The 27,988-nt window shown below is 32.5% G+C and overlaps 1 protein-coding gene across 5 annotated transcripts; it reads right to left on the reverse strand.

Annotated features, from left to right (window-relative positions):
- Positions 1-27,940, reverse strand: LOC139498681 (integumentary mucin C.1-like). Of its 5 annotated transcripts, none has more exons than XM_071287199.1 (14): positions 27,893-27,940; positions 26,413-26,500; positions 24,722-24,868; positions 21,008-21,142; positions 17,974-18,117; positions 16,471-16,605; positions 13,684-13,827; positions 12,177-12,311; positions 9,378-9,521; positions 7,868-8,002; positions 6,291-6,437; positions 4,458-4,568; positions 1,392-1,502; positions 1-709 (listed from the first exon to the last, which is right to left on the reverse strand). In XM_071287199.1, exons 2-14 carry the CDS (start codon positions 26,459-26,461, stop codon positions 591-593), a joined length of 1,656 nt encoding a protein of 551 aa, XP_071143300.1. In that variant the 5' UTR covers positions 26,462-26,500; positions 27,893-27,940; the 3' UTR covers positions 1-590. The 5 variants fall into 5 exon arrangements, with proteins under 5 accessions (XP_071143300.1, XP_071143298.1, XP_071143301.1 ...); XM_071287197.1 differs by having other exon boundaries at positions 24,722-24,886; XM_071287200.1 differs by lacking the exon at positions 21,008-21,142 and having other exon boundaries at positions 24,722-24,886.
- Between the last annotated feature and the right edge of the window lie 48 nt (positions 27,941-27,988).

The following is a 27,988-nucleotide window of genomic DNA, read 5'->3' on the forward strand; positions in this document are numbered from 1 at the left end:
TGTTTTAAAGATTTTAATGATATCAAGCCTATCAAGCCAGTCCAGTTCAAAGTACTATCACGTGGTACAATTCTCATTTACATATTATGAATATTAATTAGCAAAACCACTACTAATTTCTGGCTATGAGCCACACTGTTTTGAATTTCATTCTAAATACTGTAATTTAGTAATGTAAACATCCCTGTCTTTAGATCTTTAGTTGAAAGTTGTCTCATTGGCGATCAAATTACAGCTCCTTATACTCAAATAAGTGTGGCATAGCATAAAGGGAACTTGACCATTAGTGAATGTTTTCTTTTAATGAAATTCGAAGGAAACTTTATACATAACGTTAATCAACATTTACACTAAGGTTCATTACATCCTGTTATTCAGTTTGTTTCTATGTCTCATGTACTTGTTTTTCTTTCTTTCCTTCTTTTTTGGAGAACAGACTTAAATGGGAGTAAACCAAGCCAAATGTTTTATACAGAAGATGTCGATCAATCATCTCTTTAGTATCAGAGACATCTAAACAAAACAATGTAACAAATATAAGGGAATAAAATCAAGTCACAGTAGCTATATATGTCATCATGTGCCGACAGTTATGGACAATATGTTGCTTTGTCAGCGCAGCAGTCATTTTGTGTAGTGCATGCTGAATCACATTGGCAGTTGTAATTAGCGTCGTATCCACACCGACCGGAGCAGGAGTTCTTATTGACTGAAATCAGATAAGGAGGCTACATAGTATACATTTTGCAACTTGTATTAGCTTTTCTAAAATACAATAAAATTTTTAAATTAATCAAATTGTCTGCTATATTTATGTAATCATATCATAAAATAAGCTATATAACCGTTTATGTTAAGAATTATAAATCACTATCATTTTAATACCGATGCGATTGTTTTTTTTTCTTGCTATATAGATTTCTTCTTTGAAATATTAATTACATATGGATACAAGGAGACAGAAATACATCGACACAAAAACCATTAAACACATTTGAATAAATGTACATGTATGTTATTATTGGAAATTAAAGTAAATATATTCCACTAAAGTATTTGTTTGCAATTGATATAGATTAATACTGTTCGAGAAATGCAGCAAAGTTTCGACTTCTTGTTAATTTGAATTAAAACTGAATAGTTTGTTCTGAGTTTGACGTAAGCTTAAATAGCCTTTAAAGAAGTAGCGTAAGCCATCTTCGATTTAGATTAATTTGGTCTGAAGCCAAGGATATGATAAATTCAAATACGGTAAAAAATAGAGTCATTCAGTATACGTAAACCAGCATTCAAAACTAATCACACTTACCAAAGTTAAAGGAACACTTTAAAATTAATATTGTAAAAAGATATCAAACAAATAAATAACAGGGCGGTACAATGAAACATACCTTGACAAGTAGCACCAGTAAAACTCGAGGTGCATGCACAATTATAAGTGGTAGCCCCAGTGTCAGTACATGTCCCTGCATTGTAACAAGGAGTTGGAGAGCAAGGGTTTGCTAAAACACAACCAAAGACATTCTTTGAAAATATATATGAATATAAAGAAAAATGAATTTGAAAAATATAAAAAAAAACATCGTTGTTTTGTTTTGCGCTGCTTGTCTTTTTATTTGCTTATGGGCATATTCTATTGAGTGTCTACATGGCATTTTGATGTTCTTTGTTGACACTGTTGGGTGTGTAACAATAATATCACAATGTTGACTTCTGTACCCAATTTTTTCACCTTTAACGTCTGCCTGTTTTTCTCACACGTTCTCAATATACTGTCATACAAGTGAGATGTTTATCTAGCGATAAAACCAGGTGTAATCTGCAATATTCTGCATAAGAAAATGACGGTACCAAGTCAGGAATATGACAGTTGTTTCCATTAGTTTGATGTGTTTAAGCTTTTGATTTTGCTATGTATTTCTGTCTGGAATTTTCGTTTGGAGTTTTGTAACTTTGTTATTTAAATTTTTATACTTAAAACATTTCATCGCTACACGTCAATGAGTCTGGAATTCGTTTCAAATTGACGATGAAGTAAGGAATAACCGGTCTAAATACTAACTAGAGGCTCTAAAGAGCCTGTGTCGCTCACCTTGGTCTATTTGCATATTAATCAAAGGACACAGATTGATTAATGACAAAATTGTGTTTTGCTGATGGTGATGTGTTTGTAGATCTTATTTTACTGAACATTCTTGGTACTTACAATATTCTCTATCTATAATAAACTTGGCCCATTAGATACAGAGGAAAATATTAAGCGAAAATTGTTAAAAATTGACTATAATGGGCAATTACTCCTTAAGGGGTCAACTGATCATTTTCGTCATGTTGACTTATTTTTAGATCTTACTTTGCTGAACATTATTGCTGTTTACAGTTTATCTCTATCTATAATAGTATTCAAGATAAGAAACCAAAGACGGCAAAATTTCGTTAAAAATTACCAATTTGGGGGCAGCAGTTGTCCAATTCAATTGAAATTTCAGGGCAGATAGATATTGACTTGATAAACAATTTAATCCTGCCAGATTTGCTCTAAATGTTTTGGTTTCAGAGTTATAAGCCAAAATCTACATTTTACCCTTATGATCTTTTTTTAGCCATGGCGGTCATCTTGATCGGTTGGCCGGGTCACCGCACACATTTTTTAAACAAGATTCCCTATTAAGATTGTGGCTAAGTTTGCTTAAATTTGACCCATTGGTTTCAGAGGAGAAGATTTTTGTAAAAGATTACAAAATTTACTAAATTGGTAAAACATTACTATAAAGGGCAATAACTCCTTAAGGGGTCAACTGACCATTTTGGTATATATGGAAACTTTTAAGAATGAAATGATAAATTCTCCTTCTTTCGGGTATGTTAAAACAATTGGAGATGACCTTGTGGCTAAAGGGGGATAGAAGCCCTTGTTTTTGTCTATTATGTTAGTAAAAATATCTTTGACTATTAGTTTGATGTCAGTATAATATTTTGATTTTCAGACTTTGTTTACCTGACTACCAGTCCAACAGTAGGAACATATACTATGACATTTAGCCTTGAAGATTCTTGTGGGAATAGAGATTCTTCAAAAACTCTGACAGTCAAAGTTCTTAATACAGTAAGTTTTCTTTTAATATTCACTTTTCACACATTTGTTATACTAATTTTCCTCTGACTTTAATAATAAATTGATCCTTCATTTGCATCTTAATCAATTTAACCATGCAATTGTAACCGGAGAGCATGATTCATTTTACAAAATCGCATGTCTCCACCAGGACTTGAACCTGCGACCTCTGTATTACAAAGCAGCGTGTTAACCAATTGCAAATGAGCTAAAGAAGTACTTCCTTAGCTCAACTGCTTACAGCTAACTAAGTATTTACCACATGATCTTAGGGAAGCAATCCTGTCACACTTCCCCTACTTCAAGAATCATCATACAAATATGACTCTCACACAAACATACCCTAGTTAGACTTCCTCTCTAACCACTAATTTTGACACAATGTTTATAAACACAAAAGGAAGCTTGGGATTGATTTTGAGGTTATAGTCCCTAAGGTTTAGGAATTAGGGGTCCAAAGGGGCCCAAAACAAGCATTTATCTAGTTTTTTGGCCAATAAGTTGTGTATAAGTATGTCAATTGCTCCGAAATTGTACCACAATATTTGTTATTATAAGTAGAAGGGTTATGGGGCAAACAGTCTAGGAATAAAGGGCCAAAAAGGGGCCAAAAACAAGCATTTTTGTAGTTTCAAGACAATAAATTGTGTAAAAGTGTATGAATCTTTCTGAAATTATACCACAAGATTCCATACTACCAAGGGATAGTTAGGATTGACTTTGGGGGGTTATGGCTCAAACCATTCATGAATTAGGGGCAAAAAAAAGGGAAAAACAAGGTTTTTTTTCCAGGGCAGATAGATATTGACTTGATAAACAATTTAACCCTGTCAGATTTGCTCTAAAGGCTTTGGTTTCAGAGTTATAAGCCAAAATCTACATTTTACCCCTATGTTCTATTATGAGCCATGGCGGCCATCTTGGTTGGTTAGCCGGGTCACCGAACACACTTTTTAAACTAGATACCCTAGTGATGACTGTGGCCAAGTTTGGTTAAATTTAACCCAGTTGTTTCAGAGGAGAAGATTGTTGTAAAAGTAAATGACGACGGACGCCAAGTGATTGGAATAAGTAAATTATGTTATCAAGCTACGAAAAAATCGTCAAATTACTTTTTAATCTTTAAATATTGCAAAAGGAAATCAAGGTGTAAAAACAGGCAAAATATTCTGTTCCAATGTTCCGGAACACCGTGATATCTGGCATTAGAACAATTATGTTTTCATGTGAATCTCATTTTATGTTTGTTTGTGGTGAGACTATAATAAAATATTGAATCTGAAACTGTGTACAAGATGAAACGTACAGTTATTTGGGCTTGATCTTAAAATGGAATACTCACAGTTACAAGTTGATCCATACCATCCAGTTGAACATGCGCAGCTGTAACTCGATCCACCAGTAGATGTACAAAAACCGCCATTTAGACATGGATTTGGTGAGCATGCATGAGCTGCAAATAATGCAATAACAAGTATAAACTTTAAAGCTAAAATCTATCTTAACTTAATATTACGAACCTACGAATCTTAAAAAAAACAACTTCGTCCCGCTAGACCACACGACCACCTGGGCTCTCAAAAAAAGAGCTTTCGGTGGCCATATGTTACCTTTCCACGTCAGTTTTAATCTAGCGGCGTACTACAGTACATGATATATAAGGCATGAAGATGTTATTGTTACAGATCAGCTAAATTATCTATAGTAAAGGATCCTACAAATTAATGTAAGATACAGTCACAGAAAATAATTATATTCATAAGTACGTCTGAGTCAGTGACAACCCTACAACAGATGTATCCATCGGATCGCCATCAATGATGGTGATACATGGCTGTGTACATAATGTATATACAACTCGTCTAAACATCAACCCAACAATGTTAGATCTGTAAATTTGCTTTCGCAAATTTTTGGTTCTTCCCTCGCCGGGATTCGAACCCATGCTACTGTGATATCGTGACACCAAATCGCCTGCACTGCAGCCGTCCCGCTAGACCACACGACCACCTGGGCTCTCAAAAAAAAGAGCTTTCGGTGGCCATATGTTACCTTTCCACGTCAGTTTTAATCTAGCGGCGTACTACAGTACATGATATATAAGGCATGAAGATGTTATTGTTACAGATCAGCTAAATTATCTATAGTAAAGGATCCTACAAATTAATGTAAGATACAGTCACAGAAAATAATTATATTCATAAGTACGTCTGAGTCAGTGACAACCCTACAACAGATGTATCCATCGGATCGCCATCAATGATGGTGATACATGGCTGTGTACATAATGTATATACAACTCGTCTAAACATCAACCCAACAATGTTAGATCTATATATATATATCGTTTTTTTCAATTTAGTTTTGTTTATATATATCTAAATTGAAAACAACGTTCAAACCTATGACTGCGTTGGATAAAAACCGTCATTTTTGTACGTGTGCATGTAACACAAATTCCGTTTTAGAGGGGTCTAAGTACAGCACAAACAACATTTTCCAAAAGACCAAAATAGTGAAAACGTATATTTCAACAAAACGCATTTGACTAACAGGTCGAACAACTGCTGTTCTAAAACCCTGATGACTGCTATTGACGATATCCAAATAAATTGATCACCAGTACAAAATAGATCTTCATATTAATCTAATACCAAACAGAAAACAATAAACTTGTGGAAAAGATGGTAAACCACAAACATGAGTTGCAATATTTTTTATACACCATATCCGGTATACATATATATACATGAAAAATGTATGAAAAATCTAGAGAGAATCAATTCCTGCCATATTTTGAAAGTCTTATATCTGGAATTTACGTCCTATCAATTCATAACGGTCTTTTCAAAAGCATGTTATTTTATTACAGAGTAGCGAACATCCTCAAATGTCTCTTGGGTGGTGCTATATGTACGTTTGGGCAAAAAAGTTTATCGACAGGCGGTATGTATCATCATCATCCAAATTCCAAAATAGATTGACAATTAATATTTAAATAGAAAACTCTAAAACTTGACCGCTGGGTTTTATTTTCCATACCATACACAAGATGATGTGATTGGTAAATAAGTTCGAAAAAATTAGTATTGATCTATGTCATGTTGGTGTATACATAATGAAATTACCCATATTACTACAAATTCATGAGGGTTGAATTGAAAACTTGACTTACTGTTTGCTTTCTTGAAGCACCATAATGCTTCCACAATGCTCGAATCAAAGCAACATTCTCTTGATTCACACATTTCTGCTGAAATTCCAGGCCATCCGCATTCTTCGCGGTTAATCGGTGATACATGGCATTCATCAGTAGAAAACGCTTGAATTATAAAAAAAAACTAAAACAGAATTTCTAATAAGAGACATACTAGTAAATTTCAAATGCTGCAGAATTTATCTTCATCATCACAGGTCTAAATCAATAGCTTTGGGAAAGCAAACGGTGATAAATGGAAGGATTTTAAAAAACGATGAAGCATTTTTTTAAATCGTTAATAAAAAATAATCGTTTTGCGACAAAATTGTTAAAACAAAATATCCAGCATATTTATAAAGGGGAAAGTAACTTAACCCACTCTTAATCCACCATTGAAAATCCTGTACAACGAAAAACAAGAACCATATCAAATGCACTTGTTCTTAGGGAGCAAACTCCTCGGCAGTTTCAGGTCCGATCCGCATACTACTCTACACTAATGATGGACTTAAGGAAAATAGTTCCGGAACGGCCACGTTCACTGTACGGAGTTTGCTTACGGAGTTGTAACCTTACATTTTAGACCACTGACATCCGGGTATAATTGTAAATTGTTAAATCCTTGTCAAAGAATTGATCAGGTTATTAGCTTTCATATAACGAACGAAATTGATGGAGATGACCCGATCGGTTCTATTTTATCGTTGGTTTTGACTGATGATTTTGTTTACATTGTCATGATGCTGGAGTAACATGGACTATCTGGGATATTTGTGTTAGAAAAACACCCTTCTTTACAGCAAACAATGTTCCTGCTATAACATGTTTTTAGAAAATATTTGGAAACAGTATTATAGTTTAATTATATAACAAAATATGAAAGTTTTATTCGTATGCGTGAAAAATAGAAACAAGCATCTAGAAATTCTTTTAAAAATAATGTTTACTAACACCATACTTTTCAAAAAAAAAAAACACAAACATATAACAAACACTAAGCAAAGAGGAACATTAAGACATCAGATTCCTTGCGAGCAACACGTGTTTATGCAATAACATATATTAAGTACACTCGTTACAAACAGATTGGAAAGTAAAACTTTATAAGGTAATAAAAATCAGAATGGTCGAATTAAACAGCCACTTTGTCTAAAGTGGGGACAACTGTTTTTTTTAACCTACTTTATACTCTTATATAACTTTGAAATTGAGATAAGCACAATGTCGTCAACGTTTGCCCGAGTGCAACCTTATCGAATACAACTCATAATTGAATACTTGTGAACTGCTGTTTTTCTTTTAATCGGTTTTCTTTTGACCATGTTTTTTTGTGTATTGTTTTAGCTTGTGGTTTTGTCGATGCCTACATTGTATCAACCTTGTGTCACAGACGCACTAAACATGAAATTATTTTCCATACCATACACAAGATGATGTGATTGGTAAATAAGTTCGAAAAAATTAGTATTGATCTATGTCATGTTGGTGTACACATAATGAAATTACCCATATTACTACAGATTCATGAGGGTTGAATTGAAAACTTGACTTACTGTTTGCTTTCTTGAAGCACCATAATGCTTCCACAATGCTCGAATCAAAGCAACATTCTCTTGATTCACACATTTCTGCTGAAATTCCAGGCCATCCGCATTCTTCGCGGTAAATCGGTGGAACATGGCAAACATCTTAAGAGAAATACAAGTTATTGCGTTAATTTGTTAATAATGGATGTGTGATTCTGTAATCATCCGCACTCAGTCAACTGACTGATTTCAACAACGCACATTTTGAAACGTTAGAAATTTACTACTCATCCGAAGTAAGAGGATTTTAAGGGTGAACATTCAAAAGCAGTTGTTAAATTATTCAAAAACAAAACAAAATGATAACATTAAATGGGTATCAAATTGTTTTTAATTGCAGTATAAAGACAACAAAAGTGTATTGAAATAATAACGATATAAGTATTTGATACGAAATGAACTTATATTTCGTAGAACCACGCATTTTCTCGTTTCTAAGAAAGAGGTGAAAAATCAACAAAATCAAGCATCCTCAAACATATATATTTCGTGTTCTCAATACTCTTCAACTTCGTAGTTTATTTGGCCTTTTTTAACCTTTTTTTATTCGAGCTTGACTGATGAGGCATTTTGTAGACGAATAGCGCGTCTTGCGTACACAATTTGTAGCCTGGTCTTTTTAGTGAGTTTATTTAGTTCTATCGAATATCGAGTTCGGATATGGCCCTGTTGATGTTTTTGCCTAAGTCGTAATCAAAATCCAGACATGTACCGTTCATGCATAAAAAATAAGAAGATGTGGTATAATGCCAATTAGAAAACTCTCCACCAGAGACCAAATGACATAGAAGTTAACAACTATAGGTCACCATATGGCCTTCAACAAAAAGTAAAACCCATGTCACATAGTAAGCCATAACAGGCTTCGAGAGAAAACTAACGGCCTGATTTATGCACAAAACAATAACCGTAAAATAAATATGCTATACAGGAACTAACGACAACCACTGATTAACAATCTCTTGACTTGACACAGACACCTACAGAATGTGGCGTGGTTAAACATGTCTGCTTAACATCGGACAGTGGTGTCTAATAGTACAACATAAGAAAAAACTTTGAAAATAAATTGAAAAGGGCTTGATTCATCACTGAATTTAACATTAGAAACATTCCGTTCTTACTTTTGAAACAGAAAATTGACCACCGTAAAAATATAATTGAGTTCATTCTGTGTTTTTTAGATGCACTGTCCAGGTTCTGTCGAGTGTTAGTGGACTATTGTTTGTCTTTTTCTATATTGCAATTCTTCTATTTTAGCAGTCTGGCATTTCCACGTTTTTTAAGACTTAAATCAATACTTATATTGTTTATGTCAAGTCACTTTACTATTATTCTCTTGTCATTGTTTCCTTTTCTTATTTGAAAATACTTAAGATCTTTAATGCATTTAGATATTTGCAAAATGTCATTTATCTTTGAAAACATTCAATCAAAAAAAGTAAATGATTAAATATGATTTATCAAGCATAATTACCATCAACATTTTCTTTTGTTTCGAAACACCATATTGTTCCCGGTGTGTTGGAATTAAAACAGCAGCCTCTATCCTCACATTTTTCTCGGGAAATTCCTGGCCATCCGCAGTCATGTCGATAGTTTGGAAGCACCGCACATTGACCTAAATAATAGGTAGCAATATATATATATATATTTATATATAAGTACGTCTGAGCCAGTGACAACTCTACAACAGATGTATCTATCGGATCGTCATCAATGATGGTGATACATGGCTGTGTACACAATGTATATACAACTCGTCTAAAAATCAACCCAACAATGACACCAAATCGCCTGCACTGTAGCCGTCCCGCTAGACCACATGACCACCTTGGCTTCACAATAATAAAGATTTCGGTGGTCGTGTGTTACCTTTCCTCGTCAGTTTTAATCTAGCGTCGTACTACAGTACATGATATATAAGGCATGGAGATATTATTGTTACAGATCAGCTCGATTATCTATAGTAAAGGATCCTACAAATTAATGCAAGATACAGTCACAGAAAATAATCATATTTATAAGTACGTCTGAATCAGTGACAACTCTACAACATATTTATCCATCGGATCACAAGAAATGATGGTGATACATGGCTGTGTACATTATGTATATACAACTCGTCTAAACATCAACCCAACAATGTTAGATCTGTAAATTTGCTTTCGCAATTTTTTTGTTCTTCCCTCGCCGGGATTCGAACCCATGCTACTGAGATATCGTGACACCAAATAGCCTGCACTGTAGCCGTCCCGCTAGAACACACGACCACCTGGGCTTCACAATATTAAAGCTTTTAGTGGTCGTGTGTTACCTTTCCTCGTTAGTTTATATATATATATATAAACACATCTAAATTGAAAACAACGTTCACACCTATGAGTGCGTTGGATAAAACCCGCAATTTCTGTTCATGTGCATGTAAAACAAATTTCGTTGTAGAGGGGTCTAAGTACAGCACAAACAACATTTATAAAAGACCAAAACAGTGAAAAGGTATATTTTAACAAAACGCATTTGACTAACAGGTCGAACAACTGATGTTCTAAAACCCTGACGACTGCTATTGAATATTGCCAAAAAAATTGATCACCAGCTTAATACTAATTTAATACCAAACAGAATACAATAAACTTGTGGAAAAGATGGTAAACTACAAACATGAGGTGCAAAAATATTTTATACACCATATCCGGTATATATATATATATATATCTTTGCAATTACTATGTCTTTCATATATATATATATATATGATAAAAAAAATTAAGGCTGAAAATGCACCAAATATTAATATTCAATATGAATATTAACATTTTCCCTATTACTATATCAAAATGTTCATAATGTTCTCCATATTACCCTCCATGGTATCCTACCGGTTTCACTGTTTAACAGATCTACAAGGATATCTTTATATATTTTACCGTATGTATTCATATGATTTGCTGGATAAGTTACCCCAATTATTCAGGACAAAAATATGCAATGCAGAAAAAATTAGACAGATAGAATGATGAAATAAATAATCAACGGTACATGTATTAATTTTATTAACTTATCTACATGTGTATATTTAATAACGATCTCATTCAATGCTATCAATTGGAAGTATCCAGCAATGACCAGCATTGAACTAAATAATATGAACCGATATAAGTTACACTATTTATTTACATATATGATTTACTGGAACAGTTATCCCAATGATTAAGATAAAGAATATGATTCATATACAGAGAGATTCAGACATAGTAATTAAAAAGATATTAAATTTATTAACCTATTTAGTATATTTACCGTTTATACCTAATACCCCCTCTTTGACAACACTGGGCCACTTATTCTGTTGTTTGCATAAAGATACAAGCAGAAGTTTGATATTTCAGAATACGCCAGTTAAACCAGGCGTCAGTATAAAACATACTTCTTCTTCAACAAGAGATTGAAATTAAGATATGATCTAAATTACCATATTATTGCAGGGTACTCCAAAACATCGTTGAAGAACGCGATGTTAAAAACGTTTCAAAGAAAGAACCAACATATCGTCCTCCATTACGAATAAATTGGGATGAGTGTTGCGAGGTCATCAAAGATACACCTTCATTCTATTTATAAAAATGATATCAACGTCTTAAGGATGTTTGCTTCTCTTGTTTTTTGAATTTTTGCCAGATATTCCGAATCCTCTGGTTTTATCTATGTAGTGCCATTAAAATATTTTGCCCGCTAACCCCTACTTCTCTTTTCATAATTTTATTACATATAGTTTAAAAGGCAATATTTGAAAATCTTATAAAATGCTTGTTATTTTTTCATTGTTTTTGAAAGAAAAGTGGTGTCAATGTTAAATGTATGAAAAATCTAGAGAGAATCAATTCCTGCCATATTTTGAATGTCTTATATCTGGAATTTACGTCCTATCAATTCATAACAGTCTTTTCAAAAGCATGTTATTTTATTACAGAGTAGCGAACATCCTTAAATGTCTCTTGGGTGGTGTTATATGTACGTTTGGGCAATAAAGTTTATCGACAGGCGGTATGTATCATCATCATCCAAATTCCAAAATATATTGACAATTAATATTTAAATAGAAAACTATAAAACTTGACCGCTGGGTTTTATTTTCCATACCATACACAAGATGATGTGATTGGTAAATAAGTTCGAAAAAATTAGTATTGATCTATGTCATGTTGGTGTACACATAATGAAATTACCCATATTACTACAGATTCAGGAGGGTTGAATTGAAAACTTGACTTACTGTTTGCTTTCTTGAAGCACCATTTTGCTTCCACAATGCTCGAATCAAAGCAACATCCATTTGATTCACACGTTTCTGCTGAAATTCCAGCCCATCCACATTCTTCGCGGTAAATCGGTGGAACATGACAAACATCTTAAGAGAAATATAAGTTATTGCGTTAATTTGTTAATAATGGATATGTGATTCTGTAATCATCCGCACTCAGTCAACTGACTGATTTCAAGAACGCACATTTTGAAACGTTAGAAATTTACTCATCCGAAGTAAGAGGATTTTAAGGGTGAACATTCAAAAGCAGTTGTTAAATTATTCAAAAACAAAACAAAATGATAACATTAAATGGGTATCAAATTGTTTTTAATTGCAGTATAAATACAACAAAAGTGTATTGAAATAATAACGATATAAGTATTTGATACGAAATGAACTTATATTTCGTAGAACCACGCATTTTCCCGTTTCTAAGAAAGAGGTGAAAAATCAACAAAATCAAGTATCCTCAAACATATATATTTCGTGTTCTCAATACTCTTCAACTTCGTAGTTTATTTGGCCTTTTTTAACCTTTTTTTATTCGAATTTGACTGATGAGGCATTTTGTAGACGAATAGCGCGTCTTGCGTACACAATTTGTAGCCTGGTATTTTTGGTGAGTTTATCTAGTTCTATCGAATATCGAGTTCGGATATGGCCCTGTTGATGTGTTGCCTAAGTCGTTATCAAAATCCGGACATGTACCGTTCATTCATAAAAAATAAGAAGATGTGATATAATGCCAATGAGAAAACTCTCCACCAGAGACCAAATGACATAGAAGTTAACAACTAAAGGTCACCGTATGGCCTTCAACAAAAAGTAAAACCCATGTCACACAGTAAGCCATAACAGGCTTCGAAAGAAAACTAACGGACTGATTTATGCACAAAACAATAACCGTAAAATAAATATTCTATACAGGAACTAACGACAACCACTGATTAACAGTCTCTTGACTAGACACAGACATATACAGAATGTGGCGTGGTTCAACATGTCTGCCTAACATCGGACAGTGATGTCTAATAGTACAACATAAGAACAAACTGTAAAAACAAATTGAAAAGGGCTTGATTCATCACTGAATTTAACATTAGAAACATTCCGTTCTTACTTTTGAAACAGAAAATAGACCACCGTAAAAATATAATTGAGTTCATTCTGTGTTTTTTAGATGCACTGTCCAGGTTCTGTCGAGTGTTAGTGGACTATTGTTTGTCTTTTTCTATATTGCAATTCTTCTATTTTAGCAGTCTGGCATTTCCACGTTTTTTAAGACTTAAATCAATACTTATATTGTTTCATGTCAAGTCACTTAACTATTATTCTCTTGTGATTGTTTCCTTTTCTTATTTGAAAATACTTAAGATCTTTAATGCATTTAGATATTTGCAAAATGTCATTTATCTTTGAAAACATACAATCAAAAAAAGTAAATGAATAAATATGATTTATCAAGCATAATTACCATCAACATTTTCTTTTGTTTCGAAACACCATATTGTTTCCGGTGTGCTGGAATTAAAACAGCAGTCTCTAGCCTCACATTTTTCTCGGGAAATTCCTGGCCATCCGCAGTCATGTCGATAGTTTGGAAGCACCGCACATTGTCCTAAATAATAGGTAGCAATATATATATATATATTTATATATAAGTACGTCTGAGCCAGTGACAACTCTACAACAGATGTATCTATCGGATCGTCATCAATGATGGTGATACATGGCTGTGTACATAATGTATATACAACTCGTCTAAAAATCAACCCAACAATGACACCAAATCGCCTGCACTGTAGCCGTCCCGCTAGACCACATGACCACCTTGGCTTCACAATAATAAAGATTTCGGTGGTCGTGTGTTACCTTTCCTCGTCAGTTTTAATCTAGCGTCGTACTACAGTACATGATATATAAGGCATGGAGATATTATTGTTACAGATCAGCTCGATTATCTATAGTAAAGGATCCTACAAATTAATGCAAGATACAGTCACAGAAAATAATCATATTTATAAGTACGTCTGAATCAGTGACAACTCTACAACATATTTATCCATCGGATCACCAGAAATGATGGTGATACATGGCTGTGTACATTATGTATATACAACTCGTCTAAACATCAACCCAACAATGTTAGATCTGTAAATTTGCTTTCGCAAATTTTTTGTTCTTCCCTCGCCGGGATTCGAACCCATGCTACTGAGATATCGTGACACCAAATTGCCTGCACTGTAGCCGTCCCGCTAGAACACACGACCACCTGGGCTTCACAATATTAAAGCTTTCAGTGGTCGTGTGTTACCTTTCCTCGTCAGTTTATATATATATAAACAAATCTAAATTGAAAACAACGTTCACACCTATGATTGCGTTGGATAAAAACCGCAATTTCTGTTCGTGTGCATGTAAAACAAATTTCGTTGTAGAGGGGTCTAAGTACAGCACAAACAACATTTATAAAAGACCAAAACAGTGAAAAGGTATATTTTAACAAAACGCATTTGACTAACAGGTCGAACAACTGATGTTCTAAAACCCTGATGACTGCTATTGAATATTGCCAAAAAAATTGATCACCAGCACAAAATGTATCTTTATATTAATTTAATACCAAACAGAAAACAATAAACTTGTGGAAAAGATGGTAAACTACAAACATGAGGTGCAAAAATATTTTATACACCATATCCGGTATATATATATATATATCTTTTCAATTACTATGTCTTTCATATATATATATATAAGGCTGAAAGTGCACCAAATATTAACATTCAATATGAATATTAACATTTTCCCTATTACTATATCAAAATGTTCATAATGTTCTCCATATTACCCTCCATGGTATCCTACCGGTTTCACTGTTTAACAGATCTACAAGGATATCTATATATATTTTACCGTATGTATTCATATGATTTGCTGGAAATGTTACCCCAATGATTCAGGACAAAAATATGCAATGCAGAAAAATTTAGACAGATAGAATGATGAAATAAATAATCAACGGTACATGTATTAATTTTATTAACTTATCTATATGTGTATATTTAATAACTATCTCATTCAATGCTATCAATAGGAAGTATCCAGCAATGACCAGCATTGACCCATATAATATGAACCGATATAAGTTACACTATTTATTTACATATATGATTTACTGGAACAGTTATCCCAATCATTAAGATAAAGAATATGATTCATATACAGAGAGATTCAGACATAGTAATTAAAAAGATATTAAATTCATTAACCTAATTAGTATATTTACCGTTTATACCTTATACCCCCTCTTTGACAACACTGGGCCACTTATTCTGTTGTTTGCATAAAGATACAAGCAGAAGTTTGATATTTCAGAATACGCCAGTTAACCCAGGCGTCAGTATAAAACATACTTCTTCTTCAACAAGAGATTGGAATTAAGATATGATCTAAATTACCATATTATTGCAGGGTACTTCAAAACATCGTCGAAGAACGCGATGTTAAAAACATTTCAAAGAAAGAACCAACATATCGTCCTCCATTACGAATAAATTGGGATGAGTGTTCCAGGTCATCAAAGATACACCTTCATTCTATTTATAAAAATGATATCAACGTCTTAAGGATGTTTGCTTCTCTTGATTTTTGAATTTTTGCCAGATATTCCGAATCCTCTGGTTTTATCTATGTAGTGTCATTAAAAAAAATAGCCCGCTAACGGCTACTTTTCTTTTAATAATTTTATTACATATAGTTTAAAAGGCAATATTTGAAAATCTTATAAAATGCTTGTTATTTTTTCATTGTTTTTGAAAGAAAAGTGGTGGCAATGTTAAATGTATGAAAAATCTAGAGAGAATCAATTCCTGCCATATTTTGAATGTCTTATAACTGGAATTTACGTCCTATCAATTCATAACAGTCTTTTCAAAAGCATGTTATTTTATTACAGAGTAGCGAACATCCTTAAATGTCTCTTGGGTGGTGCTATATGTACGTTTGGGCAATAAAGTTTATCGATAGGCGGTATGTATCATCATCATCCAAATTCCAAAATATATTGACAATTAATATTTAAATAGAAAACTATAAAACTTGACCGCTGGGTTTTATTTTCCATACCATACACAAGATGATGTGATTGGTAAATAAGTTCGAAAAAATTAGTATTGATCTATGTCATGTTGGTGTACACATAATGAAACTACCCATATTACTACAGATTCAGGAGGGTTGAATTGAAAACTTGACTTACTGTTTGCTTTCTTGAAGCACCATTTTGCTTCCACAATGCTCGAATCAAAGCAACATCCATTTGATTCACATGTTTCTGCTGAAATTCCAGCCCATCCGCATTCTTCGCGGTAAATCGGTCGAACATGGCAAACATCTTAAGAGAAATATAAGTTATTGCGTTAATTTGTTAATAATGGATATGTGATTCTGTAATCATCCGCACTCAGTCAACTGACTGATTTCAAGAACGCACATTTTGAAACGTTAGAAATTTACTCATCCGAAGTAAGAGGATTTTAAGGGTGAACATTCAAAAGCAGTTGTTAAATTATTCAACAACAAAACAAAATGATAACATTAAATGGGTATCAAATTGTTTTTAATTGCAGTATAAAGACAACAAAAGTGTATTGAAATAATAACGATATAAGTATTGATACGAAATGAACTTATATTTCGTAGAACCACGCATTTTCCCGTTTCAAAGAAAGAGGTGAAAAATAAACAAAATCAAGTATCCTCAAACATATATATTTCGTGTTTTCAATACTCTCCAACTTCGTAGTTTATTTGGCCTTTTTTAACCTTTTTTTATTCGGATTTGACTGATGAGGCATTTTGTAGACGAATAGCGCGTCTTGCGTACACAATTTGTAGCCTGGTATTTTTGGTGAGTTTATTTAGTTCTATCGAATATCGAGTTCGGATATGGCCCTGTTGATGTGTTGCCTAAGTCGTAATCAAAATCCGGACATGTACCGTTCATTCATAAAAAATAAGAAGATGTGGTATAATGCCAATGAGAAAACTCTCCACCAGAGACCAAATGACATAGTTAACAACTATAGGTCACCGTATGGCCTTCAACAAAAAGTAAAACCCATGTCGCATAGTAAGCCATAGCAGGCTTCGAGAGAAAACTAACGGACTGATTTATGCACAAAACAATAACCGTAAAATAAATATGCTATACAGGAACTAACGACAACCACTGATTAACAGTCTCTTGACTTGACACAGACACCTACAGAATGTGGCGTGGTTAAACATGTCTGCTTAACATCGGACAGTGGTGTCTAATAGTACAACATAAGAAAAAACTTTGAAAATAAATTGAAAAGGGCTTGATTCATCACTGAATTTAACATAAGAAACATTCCGTTCTTACTTTTGAAACAGAAAATTGACCACCGTAAAAATATAATAGAGTTCATTCTGTGTTTTTTAGATGCACTGTCCAGGTTCTGTCGAGTGTTAGTGGACTATTGTTTGTCTTTTTCTATATTGCAATTCTTCTATTTTAGCAGTCTGGCATTTCCACGTTTTTTAAGACTTAAATCAATACTTATATTGTTTCATGTCAAGTCACTTAACTATTATTCTCTTGTGATTGTTTCCTTTTCTTATTTGAAAATACTTAAGATCTTTAATGCATTTAGATATTTGCAAAATGTCATTTATCTTTGAAAACATACAATCAAAAAAAGTAAATGAATAAATATGATTTATCAAGCATAATTACCATCAAAATTTTCTTTTGTTTCGAAACACCATTTTGTCCCCGGTGTGTTGGAATTAAAACAGCAGCCTCTATCCTCACATTTTTCTCGGGAAATTCCTGGCCATCCGCAGTCATGTCGATAGTTTGGAAGCAGCGCACATTGACCTAATTAACAGGTAGCAATATATATATATATTACGGATTACAAATGTGTCGAGGTTTCTGATTGGATAACAACACAGAGATGTCAGAATATATTCAGGAAACTGCCGGGGTATATACGACGTTTTTATCCCCAATTGGAACCTCAAAAACGTCATCATAACACCGGTTACTATGTGACGTAGTCTTAAGCTATCAGACTGTCAGAGGCTCACAGAGGGAAAATAATGACGTGCTTCAATCAATAAAACATTATTTTTGATACAAAATCACGCAATTACACTTTAAATACTTTAATTTAATGTTAAAAGTGTTATTATAAATTATTACATACACGATAAAATTATGGTCACAGCAAATTAAAAAATCCTTCACATATGCCGAACATATCAGGTTGGGTTTTTCAATATATACTAAAACACACCCGTGATATCACAGGTCCGTGACTGAATTAAAGTATATAACTATGCGCAAGCCTTATTTTAGTATTAGTATTGTCATCTGATAAAGTCATGCCGATTATAAGATACACAGTTTTTCTCTGCTTTCAAGTCTTTCTGTTTGAACCCGTCGAACTGAAACAATAATATTAATTATTTGTAAAACAAAAGGTCCCGGAATGGAGTATTTTTTAATCAACAGCATTGTCCTATATAAGTTATAAATAAAGTTGAATTCTTTGCTTCGCTGTTTTACGTCATGCCCACTAACAAATTGAAAACTGTACCTATACGCCTTATTTTTAATCCAGATTTTTAGTATTCGTAGTGTTATCTTAGGAAGTCTTACTGATTAAAATACTACAATAGGTAACAATTTGACAATTTAGTAGTGTCAACCCTGTGGTTATTACCCGTGTATATAGCATATTAATCCTGAATACAACGTTTGGTGGTGCGCCTGTCAGATGCGGAACGTACAGATAAGGTAATAGATAAAAGGTGAATATACTATTGGTATCGGTAGCGGATTAGACCCGGAACTTCTCAATTATTGGCAATATTAATTACGTGGAAAACAAAAGGGCCTGGAGTGGTGTAATTTTTAATCTACACCTTTGTACTATATTAGTTATATATAAAGTTGAATTCTGTGATTCGTCGTTTTTACGTGATGACGGGTGACAAATTGGACCTCGTAATTTTAGTATTATAGATGTGTTGTCAACAAATACCTGCACTGGAAAATAACATTAAGTCAGGGGTAATTCGTAATATATGTGTAATTCAGGTCTCAGAAACCCTGATGACTGCTATTGACGATATCCAAATAAATTGATCACCAGTACAAAATAGATCTTCATATTAATCTAATACCAAACAGAAAACAATAACTTGTGGAAAAGATGGTAAACCACAAACATGAGTTGCCAAATTTTTTATACACCATATCCGGTATATATATATACATGAGGCTGAAAATGCAACAAATATTAATATTCAATATGAATATTTACATTTTGTCTATTACTATATCAAAATGTTCATAATGTTCTCCATATTACCCTCCATAGTATCCTACCGATTTCACTGTTTAACAGATCTTCAAGGATATGTATATATATTTTACCGTATGTATTCATATGATTTGCTAGAAAAGTTACCCCAATGATTCAGGACAAAAATATGCAAATGCAGAAAAATTTAGACACATAAAATGATGAAATAAATAATCAACGGTACATGTATTAATTTTATTAACTTATCTACATGTGTATATTTAATAACTATCGCATTCAATGCGATCAATTGGAAGTCTCCAGCAATGACCAGCATTGACCTAAATAATATGAACTGATATAAGTTACACTGATTATTTACATATATGATTTACTGGAACAATTATCCCAATGATTAAGATAAAAAATATGGTTCATATACAGAAAGATTCAGACATAGTAATTAAAAAGATATTAGATTCATTAACCTATTTAGTATATTTACCGTTTATACCTTATACCCCCTCTTTGACAACACTGGGTCACTTATTCTGTTGTTTGCGTAAAGATACAAGCAGAAGTTTGATATTTCAAAATACGCCAGTTAAACCAGGCGTCAGTATAAAACATACTTCTAAGATATGATCTAAAGGACCATATTATTGCAGGGTACTTCAAAACATCGTTGAAGAACGCGATGTGAAAAACGTTTCAAAGAAAGAACCAACATATCGTCATCCATTACGAATAAATTGGGATGAGTATTGCCAGGTCATCAAAGATACACCTTCATTCTATTTATAAAAATGATATCAACGTCTTAAGGATGTTTGTTTCTCTTGTTTTTTGAATTTTTGCCAGATATTCCGAATCCTCTGGTTTTATCTATGTAGTGCCATTAAAAAATTTTGCCCGCTAACCCCTACTTTTCTTTAATAATTTTATTACATATAGTTTAAAAGGCAATATTTGAAAATCCTATAAAATGCTTGTTATTTTTTCATTGTTTTTGAAAGAAAAGTGGTGCCAAGGTTAAATGTATGAAAAATCTAGAGAGAATCAATTCCTGCCATATTTTGAAAGTCTTATATCTGGAATTTACGTCCTATCAATTCATAACGGTCTTTTCAAAAGCATGTTATTTTATTACAGAGTAGCGAACATCCTTAAATGTCTCTTGGGTGGTGCTATATGTACGTTTGGGCAATAAAGTTTATCGATAGGCGGTATGTATCATCATCATCCAAATTCCAAAATATATTGACAATTAATATTTAAATAGAAAACTATAAAACTTGACCGCTGGGTTTTATTTTCCATACCATACACAAGATGATGTGATTGGTAAATAAGTTCAAAAAAATTAGCATTGATCTATGTCATGTTGGTGTACACATAATGAAATTACCCATATTACTACAGATTCAGGAGGGTTGAATTGAAAACTTGACTTACTGTTTGCTTTCTTGAAGCACCATTTTGCTTCCACAATGCTCGAATCAAAGCAACATCCATTTGATTCACACGTTTCTGCTGAAATTCCAGCCCATCCACATTCTTCGCGGTAAATCGGTGGAACATGACAAACATCTTAAGAGAAATATAAGTTATTGCGTTAATTTGTTAATAATGGATGTGTGATTCTGTAATCATCCGCACTCAGTCAACTGACTGATTTCAACAACGCACATTTTGAAACGTTAGAAATTTTCTACTCATCCGAAGTAAGAGGATTTTAAGGGTGAACATTCAAAAGCAGTTGTTAAATTATTCAAAAACAAAACAAAATGATAACATTAAATGGGTATCAAATTGTTTTTAATTGCAGTATAAAGACAACAAAAGTGTATTGAAATAATAACGATATAAGTATTTGATACGAAATGAACTTATATTTCGTAGAACCACGCATTTTCTCGTTTCTAAGAAAGAGGTGAAAAATCAACAAAATCAAGCATTCTCAAACATATATATTTCGCGTTCTCAATTCTCTTCAACTTCGTAGTTTATTTGGCCTTTTTTAACCTTTTTTTATTCGAGCTTGACTGATGAGGCATTTTGTAGACGAATAGCGCGTCTTGCGTACACAATTTGTAGCCTGGTATTTTTGGTGAGTTTATTTAGTTCTATCGAATATCGAGTTCGGATATGGCCCTGTTGATGTTTTTGCCTAAGTCGTAATCAAAATCCAGACATGTACCGTTCATTCATAAAAAATAAGAAGATGTGGTATAATGCCAATTAGAAAACTCTCCACCAGAGACCAAATGACATAGAAGTTAACAACTATAGGTCACCATATGGCCTTCAACAAAAAGTAAAACCCATGTCACATAGTAAGCCATAACAGGCTTCGAGAGAAAACTAACTGACTTGACACAGACACATACAGAATGTGGCGTGGTAAAACATGTCTTCTTGCAGCAAACCCTCTTATTAACATCGGACTGTGGTGTCTAATAGTACAACATAAGAACAAACTGTAAAAATAAATTGAAAAGGGCTTGATTCATCACTGAATTTAACATTAGAAACATTCCGTTCTTACTTTTGAAACAGAAAATTGACCACCGTAAAAATATAATTGAGTTCATTCAGTGTTTTTTAGATGCACTGTCCAGGTTCTGTCGAGTGTTAGTGGACTATTGTTTGTCTTTTTCCATATTGCAATTCTTCTATTTTAGCAGTCTGGCATTTCAACGTTTTTTAAGACTTAAATCAATACTTATATTGTTTCATGTCAAGTCACTTAACTATTATTCTCTTGTCATTGTTTCCTTTTCTTATTTGAAAATACTTAAGATCTTTAATACATTTAGATATTTGCAAAATGCCATTTATCTTTGAAAACATACAATCAAAAAAAGTAAATGAATAAATATGATTGATCAAGCATAATTAACATCAACATTTTCTTTTGTTTCGAAACACCATTTTGTTCCCGGTGTGTTGGAATTAAAACAGCAGCCTCTAGCCTCACATGTTTCTCGGGAAATTCCTGGCCATCCACAATCATGTCGATATATTTTGGAAGCACCGCACATTGACCTAAGTAACAGGTAGCAATATATATATATATATTTATATATATATATATTTTGTTAAAATATACCTTTTCACTGTTTTGTTTTTTTTGGAAAATGTTGTTTGTGCTGAATTTAGACCCCTCTACAACGAAATTTGTTTTGAACGATGTTTTCAATTTAGACTTGTTTATATATATATATATATATATCGTTTTTTTCAATTTAGACTTGTTTATATATATATATCGTTTTTTTCAATTTAGACTTGTTTATATATATCTAAATTGAAAACAACGTTCAAACCTATGACTGCGTTGGATAAAAACCGCCATTTTTGTACGTGTGCATGTAACACAAATTCCGTTGTAGAGGGGTCTAAGTACAGCACAAACAACATTTTCCAAAAGACCAAAACAGTGAAAAGGTATATTTTAACAAAACGCATTTGACTAACAGGTCGAACAACTGATGTTCTAAAACCCTGATGACTGCTATTGACGATAGCCAAATAAATTGATCACCAGTACAAAATAGATCTTAATATTAATTTAATACCAAAAAGAAAACAATAAACTTGTGGAAAAGATGGTAAACCACAAACATGAGTTGCAAAATGTTTTATACACCATATCCGGTATATATATATACATGAAAAAAATTTAAGGATGAAAATGCACCAAATATTAATATTCAATTTGATTATTTACATTTTGTCTATTACTATATCAAAATGTTCATAATGTTCTCCATATTACCCTCCATAGTATCCTACCGATTTCCCTGTTTAACAGATCTTCAAGGATATCTATATATATTTTACCGTATGTATTCATATGATTTGCTAGAAAAGTTACCCCAATGATTCAGGACAAAAATATGCAAATGCAGAAAAATTTAGACACATAAAATGATGAAATAAATAATCAACGGTACATGTATTAATTTTATTAACTTATCTATATGTGTATATTTAATAACTATCGCTTTCAATGAGATCAATTAGAAGTATCCAGCATTGACCAGCATTGACCTAAATAATATGAACCGATATAAGTTACACTGATTATTTACATATATGATTTGCTGGAACAGTTATCCCAATGATTAAGATAAAAAATATGATTCATATACAGAGAGATTCAGACATAGTAATTAAAAAGATATTAAATTCATTAACCTATTTAGTATATTTACCGTTTATACCTTATACCCCCTCTTTGACAACACTGGGTCACTTATTCTGTTGTTTGCGTAAAGATACAAGCAGAAATTTGATATTTCAAAATACGCCAGTTAAACCAGGCGTCAGTATAAAACATACTTCTAAGATATGATCTAAAGGACCATATTATTGCAGGGTACTTCAAAACATCGCTGAAGAACGCGATGTGAAAAACGTTTCAAAGAAAGAACCAACGTATCGTCCTCCATTACGAATAAATTGGGATGAGTGTTGCCAGGTCATCAAAGATACACCTTCATTCTATTTATAAAAATGATATCAACATCTTAATGATGTTTGCTTCTCTTATTTTTTGATTTTTTGCCAGATATTTCGAATCCTCTGGTTTTATCTATGTAGTGCCATTAACAAATTTTTCCCGCTAACCCCTAGTTTTCTTTTCATAATTTTATTACATATAGTTTAAAAGGCAATATTTGAAAAAGTTATAAAATCCTTGTTATTTTTTCATTGTTTTTGAAAGAAAAAAGGTGCCAATGTTAAATGTATGAAAAATCTAGAGAATCAATTCCTGCCATATTTTGAATGTCTTATATCTGGAATTTACGTCCTATCAATTCATAACAGTCTTTTCAAAAGCATGTTATTTTATTACAGAGTAGCGAACATCCTTAAATGTCTCTTGGGTGGTGCTATATGTACGTTTGGGCAATAAAGTTTATCGACAGGCGGTATGTATCATCATCATCCAAATTCCAAAGTAGATTGACAATTAATATTTAAATAGAAAACTATAAAATTTGACCGCTGGGTTTTATTTTCCATACAATACACAAGATGATGTGATTGGTAAAAAAGTTCGAAAAAATAAGTATTGATCTATGTCATGTTGGTGTACACATAATGAAATTACCCATATTACTACAGATTCATGAGGGTTGAATTGAAAACTTGACTTACTGTTTGCTTTCTTGAAGCACCATAATGCTTCCACAATGCTCGAATCAAAGCAACATTCTCTTGATTCACACATTTCTGCTGAAATTCCCGCCCATCCACATTCTTCGCGGTTAATCGGTGATACATGGCATTCATCAGTAGAAAACGCTTGAATTGTAAAAAAAAACTAAAACAGAATTTCTAATAAGAGACATACTAGTAAATTTCAAATGCTGCAGAATTTATCTTCATCATCACAGGTCTAAATCAATAGCTTTGGGAAAGCAAACGGTGATAAATGAAAGGATCTAAAAAAACGATGAAGCATTTTTTTAAATCGTTAATAAAAAATAATCGTTTTGCGACAAAATTGTTAAAACAAAATATCCAGCATATTTATAAAGGGGAAAGTAACTTAACCCACTCTTAATCCACCATTGAAAATCCTGTACAACGAAAAACAAGAACCATATCAAATGCACTTGTTCTTAGGGAGCAAACTCCTCGGCAGTTTCAGGTCCGATCCGCATACTACTCTACACTAATGATGGACATAAGGAAAATAGTTCCGGAACGGCCACGTTCACTGTACGGAGTTTGCTTACGGAGTTGTAACCTTACATTTTAGACCACTGACATCCGGGTATAATTGTAAATTGTTAAATCCTTGTCAAAGAATTGATCAGGTTATTAGCTTTCATATAACGAACGAAATTGATGGAGATGACCCGATCGGTTCTATTTTATCGTTGGTTTTGACTGATGATTTTGTTTACATTGTCATGATGCTGGAGTAACATGGACTATCTGGGATATTTGTGTTCGAAAAACACCCTTCTTTACAGCAAACAATGTTCCTGCTATAACATGTTTTTAGAAAATATTTGGAAACACTATTTTAGTTTAATTATATAACAAAATATGATTTTTTTTTTCGTATGCGTGAAAAATAGAAACAAGCATCTAGAAATTCTTTTAAAAATAATGTTTACTAACACCATACTTTTCAAAAAAAACAAAACACAAACATATAAAAAACACTAAGCAAAGAGGAACATTAAGACATCAGATTCCTTGCGAGCAACACGTGTTTATGCAATAACATATTTTAAGTACACTCGTTACAAACAGATTGGAAAGTAAAACTTTATAAGGTAATAAAAATCAGAATGGTCGAATTAAACAGCCACTTTGTCTAAAGTGGGGACAACTGTTTTTTTTTAAACTACTTTATACTCTTATATAACTTTGAAATTGAGATAAGCACAATGTCGTCAACGTTTGCCCGAGTGCAACCTTATCGAATACAACTCATAATTGAATACTTGTGAACTGCTGTTTTTCTTTTAATCGGTTTTCTTTTGACCATGTTTTTTTGTGTATTGTTTTAGCTTGTGGTTTTGTCGATGCCTACATTGTATCCACCTTGTGTCACAGACGCACTAAACATGAAATTAGGTTTATAAAAACCTTGCTTGATCACACCAACAATTTGTAATTCCTGATGTATTATATATATTTGAGAGGAATGGATGTTTATATATGCCAGCTTTCATTTAATAAATATATTTGTATTTCACTAGCGAAAGGGTCGTTATCCCGCTTGAAGCAATAAAATTAGACAGGATATATATATCGATGCCATATACCTTTTAAGACAAGACTGTTGAAAACTGATCTTTATATTTGCCAGAGGTAAAAAGAATACTCACCAATCCCACTAATGACAGACAACACCAATAGCGTTATGGAAATTTTCATTTTGATAGTGATAATGTTTCAAATTAATTCTGCAAAAACCTAAAAGATAAACATATGTTTAAAATCAAAAAAAATAAATAAAGCTATATCAGAAGGTATTCATGGCTTATATTAAGATTTTGGAAATAATGTTGAAATTGACATATCCTTATCAAACTTGGAGAATGTCGATGACAGGCAAATGCCATGATACCTCTCCCAAACATAATTATTTTAACCTTTTCGTTTTTTTAATAAGGTGTTATTTTTTTTTTATTCTACCGCCACTGGTAAGTTTGATGAAGACCAAAAAGCGCGCCTGGCATACTTAGTTGATGTTAAGGTGTAAATACCATTGCTAATTCCGGCGCTAACAGTTTGTAGAAAATAAACAAGTTTGGTACGAAGCGCGATCTTATTTGATGCACAAATAAAACATCATCGCGAAAATTACAATTATCGAAAATATATTTACAGTATAGGCCTTATAACATTTGATGAATTTTCCAGCTTTCTAAAAAAAATTCGTTTACCTAAAGCAACCGTTTGAAATATCGTTTTCATTGCAAAGTGGTCATAATGTGTCAACTAATATCAATTCAGGTTAAGATCATAAGTCATGTGCAATAGATATTTGATAGATATATTTCCGGTTAAACATGTTAAATTTTCATGATCTGTCTATCATTTCAATCGCAATGATACAATATTTCTTATATCAGTTAAAGCGTAAGTGCATTTGTTATTCATGAAATTACGATCTTATTTTCTGAAGTTTTCACTACTACTATGCAAGTATATATACATGGCATATTGATTACTATTTTGAATACAAAACGTCAAAAGTATTTAAACATTGTAATAGTAAATATTGTCAAAGTCCACAAGCTTTTTTGTCGACTAATATCCAGAATGTACAAGAGTCTGTACACTAATATGTAAAAATTCTATACTCACTATGAACACATTAAAGAACATTAATTTATTTAATTTATCAGTTGAAAAGTTAACAAGAACATTCTCTAAGTCTTTAAAATCTTCGCGAAATCGTATTGACTGTATTATCATTCATATGGTAATAATAATAAATTTGAGTTTCCAAAACTTTTAATTATTCGAAATACAAAGGAATTTTGTATCCCAGGAAGAGATAACCTTAGCAGTATTTGGCAAACCTATTGGACCTTTGGGTCCTCAATGCTCTTCAACTTTCGACTTTTGTGGACGCTCACGTATCTGGCATACAAAATTATAAACCTGATATCTTATGGGAGTTATTTTACTGACTAATGCATCCCATATAAATATTATGCAAACAATAATAAATTATTAATTCGAAAAAAAATAAAAAAATAATTGTTACTTTTCAAGTTTTATTATGTGTGAACGAATTCATTTTAAACGTGTCTATCAAATAAAAGCTTTAAACTAAAAAGAACATTTAAAACTTACTTTTAGTTGGATTGATGTACAAGTCTTATATAGATTTTTCCAAATGCAAGCTGCATGTTAAAGTTTAAAAATTTATACAAAACTCGCGACCAATAG

The sequence above is a fragment of the Mytilus edulis genome, chromosome 12, assembly GCF_963676685.1.
Source record: "Mytilus edulis chromosome 12, xbMytEdul2.2, whole genome shotgun sequence".
In the NCBI taxonomy this organism is placed as follows: Eukaryota; Metazoa; Mollusca; class Bivalvia; order Mytilida; family Mytilidae; genus Mytilus; species Mytilus edulis.

Bases quoted from the DNA above. Each gene is read 5' to 3' on its own strand.
- LOC139498681 (XM_071287197.1), bottom strand. From the start codon at position 26,461: ATGAAAATTTCCATAACGCTATTGGTGTTGTCTGTCATTAGTGGGATT. The intron at 18,118-21,007 runs GTAAGTCAAGTT...CCTGTTAATTAG, and splicing joins GTGCTTCAAGAAAGCAAACA to GTCAATGTGCGCTGCTTCCA. The intron at 13,828-16,470 runs GTAAGTCAAGTT...CCTATTATTTAG, and splicing joins GTGCTTCAAGAAAGCAAACA to GACAATGTGCGGTGCTTCCA.